Below are 12,971 nucleotides of genomic sequence, written 5' to 3' on the forward strand. Positions count from 1 at the left end.
TTACGGTAATTGTTATTATGGGATGGGAAAGGGATGTTAGAAATTTACTGTATAAATTTTTGGGGGATATTGCTTCAAAAATTCAAATTGACCGTCAGGGCTGGCTGCCCTTTAAAAATGGCAACAGCGCCTGCGGACAGGCAGCTTACGCCATTGCCAGGGACGGACATCCCGTCCCCTCCATGTGATTGGGTGTGGCGGGGGCAGGCCACTCTAGCTATTTAAATGAGCCGCTGCGCAAGAGATCACGGCGGCTCTTTGGCGTGTGGCCTGCCATGTTTTGAGCTCACCGCCGAGATTGGCGGCTGGCTCTTAAAATCCAGCCCTTTATTTCTAATCCAAAATAAGCAAATCAGGCGGTAAAGCCAAATTATTTAATATGGTGATAACAAATAATGTTTAGGTGGAAATGATTCACTGTCGCTGGGTCAAAATCCTGGAACTCCTTTCCTAACAGCACTGTGGGTGTACCTACCCCACATGGACTGCAGCTGTTCAAGAAGGCAGCTCACCACCACCTTCTCAAGGGCAATTAGGGATGGGCAATAAATGCTGTCCTAGCCAGCGACGCCCACATCCCATGAATGAATAAAAAAAATGTCTGATTCAAAAAAAGACTGTGGATTGAATAGGTGTGAGATCAACTATCAATTAACATGGCTGGTTATTGTTTTCCTTCACCATGCAAGTCAGAGTAAACACTTACAGTGAGCTAGGACGTTAGCTCTACACAAAATAAAGCGGAAATATTTACCTCTTCTGCTTCAAAGTCACAAAGTGCCTCCACTGGGACAGGTTTGGGAGGGTTGGCACGGCGATATTTGAGAGGCAGCACCTGGTGGCTGCGTTTCTTCAGGGTTTTCACCGCATCATTGTACTTGTCCAGCGCTCGGTCCTGGTCCTGCAGAGGTTGAAGCAGAAACCATCATTAACATTGAATAGACTTTGGGTGCATACTGCTGCCTTGTATCAATTACCAGCATAAGTCACCCTATGTTCCTGAATATGACAGGGCTGACTACATTGTGGCACTACAAGAGGTCTGTATGGACTCACCGCAGAACAACTGAAGTTCTGCTGTAGATTCCCAGCGTCTCTCAGAGTACAAATAATTGTGTTTAACAGTTAAAATTTGACACTGGCGGGGGATGTATTTGATAAAATGTGGATCACCCATTCTCAGCTCCATAGACTTTGCAAAAATGAAGCCGGTTCTACTTACATCGAGGTCTTGGAGCAGAGTTTGTAGCTGGAATTCGTTCTTGAATTCTGGATTGTACTTCTGGTCCAGATCATTGTCAACTTTCTTGAGAAGATCCTGCATATCCTTTGCATCTTTGTAAAACTAAACAGATTAAAAAATAAGCATAAAAGACATGAATATAAATAGTTGTATGGACTAGATTCAGACAATGGGATAGCTTCACCATTTTGTTTACTAGGAAGCTCGAGATTTTGGGCATTAAATTTTTTTATTCGTTCTTGGGATGAGAGTGTCCCTGGCAAGGCCAGCATTTACTGAAAGAATTAAACCCTCAGCCCCGAACTTGTTCAAAGTAAAAGAGAAAAAGGAGTAAGAGCTTAATTTGTGGGCAGTACAGCAAGCTAGTTGTTCACTGATAAGTTTTAGAACTGGTTTTACTGGATATCCAGGAGGTTTGAGGCCAGGAGTCTGCAACCTACGGCTCATTAAGGACTCGTGCAGCTCCTGACCTTGATCGATCGAACCCATTTTGATGGTAATTAAATGCCTTGTTTTGCTTTTTTAAACTTTTATTAAATTGTACTTGTGAGAAAGTATCAATTAACAGCTTTTCTGTAAAAACCTTTAAAATATTGTTGAGATGTGTCTCTTGTTTTTCATTATTATTGGCATTTAAGTAACAACATTGTGGCTCTTAAGATATTGCATTTTTGACTACATTTTTAAAAATGGCTCATCTTGTTATTACGATTGACGGCCCCTGTTCTAGGCTACACCTCCCCAGAAAATGTTCCTTATCGCCATTTCACTTGGTGCATTTTGCAAAAGAAGGTATAATATTCTTTAATGGCGATTGTCAGAGTAGTTAAACTGCAGATGACACCAAACACCACACTGTTTAAAGAGAAAACCAAGAGCATCACAACCTGCAGATCTCTTCTGAAGTGCAGCAGCGTCAACTGAATGGCCCACAAGGCTGTTGCGTATGGGTGCCAGGAAAAATAAGCCATCCTTCCACTCACTCCTTGAAGTCAGTGATTCAAAGGAGCGCACAAGCCAATCCAGAAGACAAGGTAAAATTAATTAGCAGCTTCAAATAGCTGTCCCAGCTCCCTAAGAGCGGGCATGCACTTTGTAACATCAGCTCTGGCTGCATTGCCACCATCCTTTCACTTATTTTAGACACAAACAAACATAAATAAATGAAATAAAACCAAAAAGTGCTGGAAATACTCAGCAGGTCTGGCAGCATCTGTGGAGAGAGAAGTAAAGTTAATGTTTCAGAACTGATGAAAGGTCACTGACTTGAAACATTAACTTTACTTCTCTCTCCACAGATGCTGCCAGACCTGCTGAGTATTTCCAGCACTTTTTGGTTTTATTTCACATTTCCAGCATCTGCAGTATTTTATTTTTTTAAATAAATACATGAAAGCCTGAAGAAGAACATCCAAATGTTGAAGGCACAAAACTGGTGGTGCATCCCTAGAAGGTTTCAGATGCACACTCCCCCGTAAAACTTTCAATTTTAAAATTAAAAACGATGCATTTTCGGGTTAATTTTAAGCGCTTCTATAATCCACAGTTGTTGTTTTTCCTCTTTTATTCTATTAAAAGCTCAGAGACATTTAAATTTTAATCAAAGCAGTTGGAACACCAGTTCCCCAAAGGTTACATCGACAATCACTCTCACACATTTCCCACCCCTCCCCACCATCCTTTCAGAGGAACAATCTCTCCTCCTCCAGCCCACTTTACCAGTAGTTCAAGCTGCTACTTTTCTTCCATTCCCAACCCCTCCTATCTTATTCAAGTTCAGATTCTTCTCCCTCATTCCAACCTGGTATCTTTTCCCTCAATACCAGTTCAAGTTTCTTCTCTTATTCCATTCTCCCCTCCCCATTCAAACGGACACTCTTTATTCCCCGCATCGCTCCCAGCTCCCACTCTCTCTCCCCTCCCCCCAACAATCCCACCCATCTCCACTCCATTCGGATCATGCTAGCTCTCTCTGTTTCCCTAGTCTGTTAATACTGGACTTCTCCCTCTCAGCTTTGTCTCAGCTCAGACGGGCACTTTCACTTCCCTCTCCGTCAGTTAATGCTGGCACTCTCCTACCTCCTCGTTCCCAAAGCACTGCTCCCAGCTCCAGTTCCTTTCATCGCCATCCATTTCAGCCTTTTCTCTCTATCCTTTAGAGCCATCCATTTTCTTCCTTCTCCCCCCTGCTCAGGGCTGCTCCTGCCTCACTTCCACCATTAATTAATTAACAGGAACAGGCTCCAGTCACTTCATTGCTGCTCGCCCAGTGCTGCCAGTGGAGGTGGGCTCCACCTCAGAATACTGTAGATAGGAACTCCTCTTTCCCCTCCACTGGTGGCAGCACAGGGGAGAAGCACAACCTGTGGTTTACAGCAGCCGAAAAGTAGGCGTATGTTTCTCTCCTGAAATTAAAATTGGGTATATGGCATATACTCATTGTATAAACAGGTCTAAAAAGAGCTGCACTAACAGATTGTAGCTATGTGCATGGGCTCTGTTTGCAATGTCGGCTCTTAGCATATTACTAACGTCATCGACCTGAAATACTAACTATTTCTCTCTCCACAGATGCTGCCAGACCCTGGCGGGCAGCCATAAAGACAGGGCAAAAATGTGGCGAGTCGAAGAGACTTAGTAGTTGGCAGGAAAAAAGACAGAGGCGCAAGGGGAGAGCCAACTGTGCAACAGCCCCGACAAACAAATTTCTCTGCAGCACCTGTGGAAGAGCCTGTAACTCTAGAATTGGCCTTTATAGCCACTCCAGGCGCTGCTTCACAAACCACTGACCACCTCCAGGCGCGTAGCCATTGTCTCTCGAGATAAGGAGGCCCAAAAGAAAAGAAAGATGCTGCCAGACCCTGAGTATTTCCAGCGTTTTCTGTTTTTATTTCAGATTTCCAGGATCTGCAGTATTTTGCTTTTGTATTATATTACTCTGTTTTGTAAGTGTTCCTTCACCAGAATACTGCACCATTGTGCCATCCTAAAAATACTAATCCAAAGGAATCAATGGATGTGAAACTGGTTGCTTTAAAACTATGCCGGAAGAGGCAAACAGCAAAGGAGGACAATTATTTTCTTATTGTCAATAAACTGGTACAGCTTTCCAGTCATTTCTCTAACTTGACACCACAGAAAATGGCAATTGGAAAGCTGGCAGGCTGTAACACAAACTTGGCAACAGAGGAGTTTTGTATTTATAACTGTATTAACTGTTGGCTCAGGATTCTTTTAATTCCCTGTTTATGCCTAGTTGCTTAGATTAAATCAGAGAGCAGGTGCAGGCTGGATAGTGTAGTGGCTTTTACCTCTGGGACCTGAGCTGGAATCCAGCCCAGGTAAAACGACATGAAAGCCTCTTCTCCCTGATATGTACAAGAATCCTAATTTAAAATAAGTTTGGACATTGTCTCAACCCTAATGCGTATGAGTTCAAGGTACAAAGTCACACAACATTGTGTACAAGTTGCATATGCTTGCAAAATAAAGTGCTACAGGTGCCCATACCTTACTAGGGTGCTATCAACTTGGAAAGCAAAGTATAAATAACTTGACTGCTGTACAGCAAAGATCACATTCTCACTGATCACTTGATCTGCCAGTGAAATAAAAATGCAGATCAGTACACCAGCGATCTTGCATCATCAAGTCAAATAATGGGCTGAATTTTATGTTGTCGTTGCAGATTACAGCAGTGGCTGTAAAAGATGGCGGCCCGCACAATTGGATTTTACTCCTAACAGCCGCCGCGATCTTATACATGGCAGCTCATTTACATGGCTGGGGCAGGTGAGCCGTCCCCGGCAATGGTGTACTGCACAGGTGCTGGCACCATTTTTAAAGGGCTTTCAGCCCTTAAATTTAATTTAAATGTTTAAAGGGAAAGTGTAATAAAACTGATGTTAAAAATTACATTCATGTTTCCATCCCCCCTCCATTAACAATACACTCATTCTTTGTCCTCTCCCCCCTAAAAATACCTACTTTGTGAACCTGACCTTCCCCCCACCCCACAAAGTTCACAAACTTTTAACTTTACCCTTTCCCACCATCCCCTCCACCAATCAGGATAGTTTGACCCTGCTCCCCTCCCCCCCCCCACCGACCCGCACTGAGAAATCTACCTCCTCCCCCCTCCCACCAGTGTTGCGCCTCGTTTCCCCAGATGGGGATTTGAAGGCGCGGTGGCACTTCAGGAGGCACACGACGGGAACGTCATTAACTCGGGTAAGTTAATGAATTTGAATATTTAAATTACCGCCCAGTCGCTGAGTGGCGGGGGGGGGGTGCCAGCACGAGGCCTCATCGCTGCCGGCAATATCGGGACAGGCTCTGCTGGCGTCGAGGTTCATGGCGGGCTGCGTCAGGGGCAATCTTCATGCCCCCCCACCCTCTGCCACGGATCCCGACGTCGAGGCCTCTATAAAATCCAGCCCAATGAAATGATGCAAGTATGTCGATGTACGGGGAGCAGCTCTGCATCAAATTCCTTTGTTTACCCACTGCATCCTTTCCCTTTGCAGAGATAATTCCAATTTAGTGATGTGCTCAGAATGTACCTCTTTGCTTGGGATAGCACTTTAAATTAATTGAGGGAAAAAAATAGAACCTTTTACAATTTAAATTATTTCTCAACGAGTATTATTCCAAACTGTTGCACCTTCTTTGGGACAACTCGAGATAGGCTCTTATTTGTATCTTGAACTCTCTTTGTGACAGGCAACCAGATTTGAGATGATGCTCTGGAAACAGAAACAGCAATTTAATTATATTTTTTGAAGGTTTGATAAAAGATCAGCAGAGCACGCATATCAACTGGGTTTTCAGCAAAATGTTTGCGAATCGTGAGTGATTTAGTAAGCTTAGACAGAGCTTTCTATGACATGAAGGACAGGAGTAGGCCATTCAGCCCCTCAAGCTCATTCTGCCATTCAGTTAGATCATGGCTGCTCTGTATTTTAACTCTATCTACTCGCCTTGGTTCCATGACCTTTAATACTCGTACCTATTGATCTTACTTCTGAAATTTTCAGTTGACGCCTAGCCTCAAAAGATTTTTGGAGGAGAGAAATTGCAGTTGTTACTTTTGAGGAAAAGTAAGCACTGACATATTTGCTTATAGCAGATTTGCAATGAACAATTTTGTCAGTACTTTTCAGGACATGTAGTAGAAAAATTGGCCATAGCTTGACATTCTTCAGAGGCCATTCCAAACTTCAAAGTAACCAAATTGCACTAAGGAAAGACAGCAAGATTAGTTTGACTTAGGTTCATCAATAGAAACCTTGTACAAACTAACAGTGTTACTAGTCAGCTACTAATCCTCAACAGCTGAGAGTTTTAAAGCAGTTTGTTAAGGGTTTTATGGCTTATCCAAACAGTAAGCCTGATGGTCATTTGGAAAAGTTTTAAGCTTCAAAAGAAAGCTATCACTTTATGTGAAACAGTTAGGAAGAATGCAGCTTAAGTACCACACAGCAAACACAAAGATCAGTCTCTCAATAGAAAAACTTGTATGAGATGAAGGAAATCAATTCCATTAACATGGATATCCTGACCTAGCATTTGGAATAGAATCAAATTTCTGTGTAGAAGGAAAGTAGTTGGTCTATTGGGCTGCATTTTAAGACTACACTGCCGAAGTAGGTGGCAGACATAAAACAAATGCGGCCCGCAGGCATGGGGGCAATGTCACGGAACCGCCGCAATTTTAAATGCGGCGGCTCATTTGCATAGCTACAGCGCCCACCCCCCGCAATGACGTGGAGGGGGCAGGCGAGCCATCATCGGCAATGGCGTCTGGCGCTAATGCGCAGGTGCCTGCGCCATTTTTAAAGGGCTTACAGCCCTCAATGTACATTTAAAGTTTAAATGGCTAGTTAATGTAAAGTTTTGCAAAAATGAATAAAATGACCTTTCCATGAACTCTCCCACCCCCCCCCCCCCCCCAATGGCATATCACAACATTCCTGCCCTTTTCTCCCCCAGAATACTTGCCTTGAAAATTTGACCTCGCCCCTACTCCCCAAAGTTCAGAACCTTTGTCCTTTAACCCTTCTCATCACCCCCCCTCCCCAACCAATCTACAGTGTTGTAACCCTGCTCCCCACCTCCCGCACAAAGTAAATCACCTCCCCCTCCCTCCCCATAGGTGTCGTGCCTCATTTCCCTGAATGGGGATTCAAAGGCGCAGCATTGCTGGCCGCCAGAATAAAGATTGCACCGTGACGCCTGAATTGCTGCAGCCTGCATGGTAAGTAGCCATTAACATATTTCAATGCGGGTCCTGTCGCCGAGCAGCCGCCACAAGGCCTCGCCAACCGTTGGGGTTGGTGGTGGGCCTCCACCGTGCTGATCTTTATTGCACCCCCCCCTAGCCCATGTTCCCGATGGCTGAGGGACTTTAAAATCCAGCCCAATGTGTCTAACAATTGGAGCTACGTGCTCAGATACTATTTCCCTGCTTGTTCCCTATAACCAGTAATATTTATCTTCAAGTCGTTGTCTATTCCCTACTTAATGTTCTGATTGATTCAATTTCAAAGGAGAGGTTCTTGGAGCAGAATCATTTAATCAAATCAATGATATGTTTCTTAAAAAAATTAAATTCATACTAATATTTGAGTAAATGTGCATGCTATGCAAAACCAACCATGAGAAAGAAAAGTCAAGCTACCAACGTAATTGCTACAAATCTTTAATGCAACCACCAGCCCTTTAAGAACCGCTGATTCCAGCCAATGCATCCCTTTGCTCAAGTTCTGGGAGGACTTTGATTTTGTGGACCTTCTATTGCAGCGCAAAGTCAACTAATAGCACCACAGGTGCTTGTAATGCTCAAAAAGTTGCTCTCAAATTATCACAGTGCTGCAAACACAATTGCCACATCGATCAGATCTTAGAGAATGAAAAATTCAAATCAACATCTTCACTTCCTAGGTGCGATAAAGCTTATTGGCTTCAGCCTTTGTGTTTTTACCCCAGAGCTGGACAACCCTTTACCTTGTGGTAGTCATCCATATTTTTGAGATGATTCTCCTCACAGATCAGCAGGTTGAGGTATTCTTTCCAGTCAGCATGTACAGCTTCCATGTGAGCCTGAGGGAGAGAGTTACAATAATGTGATCAGCACTTGTATTTTTGATGAGCAAGAGCTCAAAATTCAGTCCTCGTTTTTCTGACACATCTGTGGAATTATTTACACCAGATGTAATGTAAGTTTACAAGAATTTCTTAATGTAACTTTTTTAAAAAGTAAAAAAAAAATCACTGATAAAAATATTGGTCTTTCATTGAACCCATCTTAAAAATAGTTTGATGCTGAAGATGGCAAAAGTACTTTCTTAGTGACATTAAATGGCTTGTTGTGTAGCAATTGCATTGTAAGGGTGTAATTATTTCAGAATCTATGACACTTATCAATCTAGATCATTTAAGATCCGCTTCAAATCATCTGTACAACAAACCTAATACGGTCCTCTCATTAGAGAAATGAATGAGATGAGGGCAGGACCATTTTTATATGCACCAGAAATTGATATACCTCGCATTGGTCTTTTGGCTATAAAATGGGTGCAGAGCATGCCAATTTAGCAGAGGGACGGCCTGCATCCAATGAGCACAGGTGTTGATTCCACTGCCAAATTCACAAGACCCACTTTTTAGACATCCCTGGTAGACCTTAAAACAGACACAAGGCCCCTTTAAATTTGGGGCTTTATGCCTGTTAAAGGCACCTTTCATAACTTAGTGACCAATGAGCAGGGCAGGCCTCGACTGTCATGTCTACTCATAAAATAACAGTGACTATACTTCAAAAGTAATTTATTGGCTATATAATGCTTTTTGGGACATACTGGGACAATGAAAGGTGCTCTATAAAGGCAAGTTCTTTCTTTGACAATCAACTTTGCCAGAAAAAATTACAAATGAAAATACAAAGACCGCAAACCTAAAATATTTTGAGCAAGTGTAGCAATAAATTTCCAGGAGGCCATTTTGGATACAATTGTTATTTTACTTATTACAGAATTTTTATTCTACTTCTTAAAATTCATGCAAGTGAAAGGTCATAATACCATTCAGCTAAATTAAAAAGAAAATGTTTAAAACTCATCTAATTAGACTGGTTTTGAGTTGGGAATTAAGAGGAGACATGAGTTTCTAATCTGTAATAGAACATAATATCAGGGCTGCCCTATTGATTTTATAAAGCCGGCCAGTTGATGTGGTCACAAGCATGATTTTAAGAATATCATTGAGGTTCTCCCAATTACCTCAATAGCGTTCTTTCCTGGGTGATTCTCTTGTAACAGTTTGTTACCGTCATCATGAAGTTTGTTAACGGCAGCTTCCTTTGCCTCCAGATGTCGGTTCACAAAGCCCTGTAACACACAAGCTAGGTCTTAGGCAGATAATCTTTAATGTCAAGGTTCTCCCTTAACCCACCCCTTATAGTGCTGACTTGCAGAGATACAGTTCCACTTTTTCATCGATATGCTTCCATGAGTGTCAGAAGTGTTTTACTACCTCACCACAATTGCCCATTCTTCATAGATGACCCTAAATTTAGAGTCTTCTCAGGCTATTTAACAGTGAATAACATCACAGGATGGCATTGAGCCAATTTTCACATCTACATGCATGTCCATTGCGACCGAGCTCACTTCAAATTGATCAGAACTGGGAACCTTGGCCAATTTTCTCCCAACCTAAGGGCTCCTGAGGCCAATTCTAGTATCCAATCACTTTGCAGGTGGGGTCCAGCAACTCAGTGCAAACTGGAGAATCAAAAGTTTGACTAAGACTCAAATGTCTGCCTGGATTAGAAATTTATTGCTTCCTGTTTCGTAACTTTTCTATTTTGCTCTTCAAGGGGTGCTTAAATCATAATATTAGCAACTGTATCACCACTATGTCAATTAAATTTAAACTGTACTACAGCTCATGCCTGCAAGCCCTCACACAGTGAGTTACCTGCCTTAGCTGTGTCACTATGAACAGGCACAAAGATAAGGCCTTTGGTTTCCACAGGGTGGGAGGAATGTTTTAAAAGAAACACCTCAAGCCACTGTCACTGACTGGTCAGCTTCTGACCAGTACTGGCCAATGCATGTGAGCGGCTCTTTTGCTTAGCCTCTCAGCCAAGGAAGGGGTGTGTCCCAGAGATATTGAAGAGAGAGTGAAAGAGATAAAATACTTTAAATAATTAACATAAGGTTTCTGTATAGCTGTTTCAAGTAGACTCTCATTGCTACTATCCTGCTTGGGTAACTGTTTTAATCTGATTGGACTAAACTGCTATTCTCACCCTCCAGCTGCCTTCCCACAGTTTGTCCATTGACATGACAGACTGGCTATCCCACAACTGTTAGGTGAGCTAATCTTGAGACCTACTAATCTGAGGTGAGTCAAAACTACTCTTAACAAGTGTAACAGTGAAAGTATTAGAGAGCCTCCGCAGAGAAGCCGCAATAATAAATAATAATCCTTTTATATCAGCTATTATATGATTGTAGATAGCAATCACTTCTTCTCATCAAGTGGAATGACAGAGTTTTGCGTCAGCAGTTCAGTGTAAGATTAGAAGCTATAAGATGCCACCTTAAATATCCACTCCCTCCACTACTGGTGCACACTGGCTGCAGTGTGTACTATCTGCAGGATGCACCGCAGCAACTCGCCAAGACTTCTTCACCAGCACCTCCCAAGCCCATGATCTCCACCCCCTAGAAAGACAAAGGTAGCAGGTGCATAGAAACACTACCACCTCCAAGTTCCCCTCCAAGGCATAAACCAACCTGACTAGGAAATACATCATCATGAATCATCATCACTGGGCCCAAATCCTGGAATTCCCTTCCTAACAGCACTGTGGGTATACCTACACCACATGGACTGCAGCGGTTCAAGAAGGCAGCTCACCACCACCTTCTCAAGGGCAACTAGGGATCGGCAATAAATGCTGGCCTAGCCAGCAACATCCACATCCCAAGAATAATTTTTTTAAGATATTCTTAAACACTTAACTCTGTAGTCATGGTTACCTCGTACTGGCGGTGGCGGTTTTTGTAGTCTAGGTTCTGGTCACTCCAGTCATAACGCAAACGGTCTTCCTCCTGGGTGTCCATCCAGTACAGCTCATTGGTGCAGTTCTGCATGTACTCACGGAGGCTTCCCAAGTCTTTCTGCCGCTGCTGCGACCCATTCTATAAAAGAACAACAACATGGGCACTGAATGTCTTCTGACTGGTGTCTAATAATAATGGGCACTATAGTGACTGTGTACACTACCAGGTTCATTTTGTAAAAACACTATTAGGAAAGGATTAAAAGAATGAGCCTCTCTCCAGATGTTGTTAAAATTACAGCTCAGACACCATCTTCCTACTTCTTGATATTATTGGTATTTGCAATATCATGCAATTCTAAAGCACTTGATTATGAAGGAGCAGAAATTACTTCTCTCAAAGGGTCGTGAGTCTGTGGAATTCACTACCCTAGCATGCGGTAGATGCCGGGACATTGAATAAATTTAAGGAGGAGATAGACAGATTTTTAATTAGTAAAGGGTTGAAGGGTTATGGAGAACGGGCAGGAAAGTGGAGTTGAGGCTGAGATGAGATCAGCCATGATCGTATTGAATGGCGGAGCAGGCTCGAGGGGCTGAATTGTCTACTCCTGCTTCTAGTTCTTATGTTCTTAAATGGGCTGATACAACTTAGAACAAGTTTGCCATTCTCATACTCACCAACAGTTTGTTGTACTTCACTTGGATGCTACTGATGTAATCCTGTTGAAAGTAGAAAGAAAGGAAAGCCTGTTTTAGCACACCAGGAACAAATGCTACTGTCTGTATGAATATTTACTCTGCAAGACTTTATGGATCGTCTAACATGTGTCATGTCCTGTAATAACATACAGTACTTTCCCCCACTGCAGTAAAGGAGCCTTTAACCTGTTGACTGCTGTCTTTACCTGGTCTTCATTCTTGTTCAAGTGATCCCCAATTGTTTCAACCTCTTTGGTGAAGAGTTGGTGATGTTCCAGTTGCTGATCCACAAATGGTAGTTCATTGCCAAAGCCTTGGTTGTTCAGTTCTGCCTGGAGGAGTAAATGGACATTGGTAAAATCAATAGGAGGAATCTGAACTTGTTCATTGCAGAATGATGGCTGCATGGTGTTTGGCAAAAGACAGAGCCTTCCCCGTGGTAAAACAATACATGAATTGCAAATCCAAACAATTTGGATGTGCGAATGTTGTATCTTTATTTAATGGAGTTTTTCCCCTTCACACTCCCACTTGTCTTGTTTCTGTGAATAAGTACACTAAAACTGAATGCCCAGATGTGCCAAGTGTGAGTGTTTCAAAATTTAGAGTTAATTAAATCCATTATATACTATTTTAGTGGTTTGAAGTGTTACTATGTGAAACAGTTGAGCGATAAGGTGAGAGGGTCAATGAAACCGACTCACAAAGAGATATAAATTGTAGGTTTGTGTTTAGAGTTTGAAAGTAACTTCGCTCTAGTGCACTGACATCACTACAGTGATCAACAGAACTCTGACAGAGAGAGAGAATGCAACTGTTACCCAATGGGGCAAATTTCATCAGGGCGTTGGTGGAAACCCCCATTTATGCATTTCCACCAAATTTACAGCAGCTGAGCAGCAGAAGTGCCAAGGAAATCGATACCCTCAATGAGTGGATTTCAATATCAACACA

At 42.6% G+C, this 12,971-nt stretch overlaps 1 protein-coding gene across 2 annotated transcripts in view; it reads right to left on the reverse strand.

Annotated features, from left to right (window-relative positions):
• The window catches only part of ppl (periplakin), a 70,642-nt gene that overhangs the window by 28,118 nt on the left and 29,553 nt on the right, over nucleotides 1-12,971 (reverse strand). For both annotated transcript variants that reach the window (XM_068056370.1, XM_068056371.1), the window contains exons 5-11: nucleotides 12,224-12,349; nucleotides 11,997-12,038; nucleotides 11,293-11,454; nucleotides 9,523-9,630; nucleotides 8,249-8,344; nucleotides 1,223-1,345; nucleotides 755-901 (exon numbers count right to left, since the gene is read on the reverse strand). In XM_068056370.1, the coding sequence (XP_067912471.1) occupies nucleotides 755-901; nucleotides 1,223-1,345; nucleotides 8,249-8,344; nucleotides 9,523-9,630; nucleotides 11,293-11,454; nucleotides 11,997-12,038; nucleotides 12,224-12,349 (804 nt within the window). The remainder of the gene's footprint in view (nucleotides 1-754; nucleotides 902-1,222; nucleotides 1,346-8,248; nucleotides 8,345-9,522; nucleotides 9,631-11,292; nucleotides 11,455-11,996; nucleotides 12,039-12,223; nucleotides 12,350-12,971) is intronic.

This window comes from Heterodontus francisci, chromosome 24, assembly GCF_036365525.1.
Source record: "Heterodontus francisci isolate sHetFra1 chromosome 24, sHetFra1.hap1, whole genome shotgun sequence".
NCBI lineage: Eukaryota > Metazoa > Chordata > Chondrichthyes > Heterodontiformes > Heterodontidae > Heterodontus > Heterodontus francisci.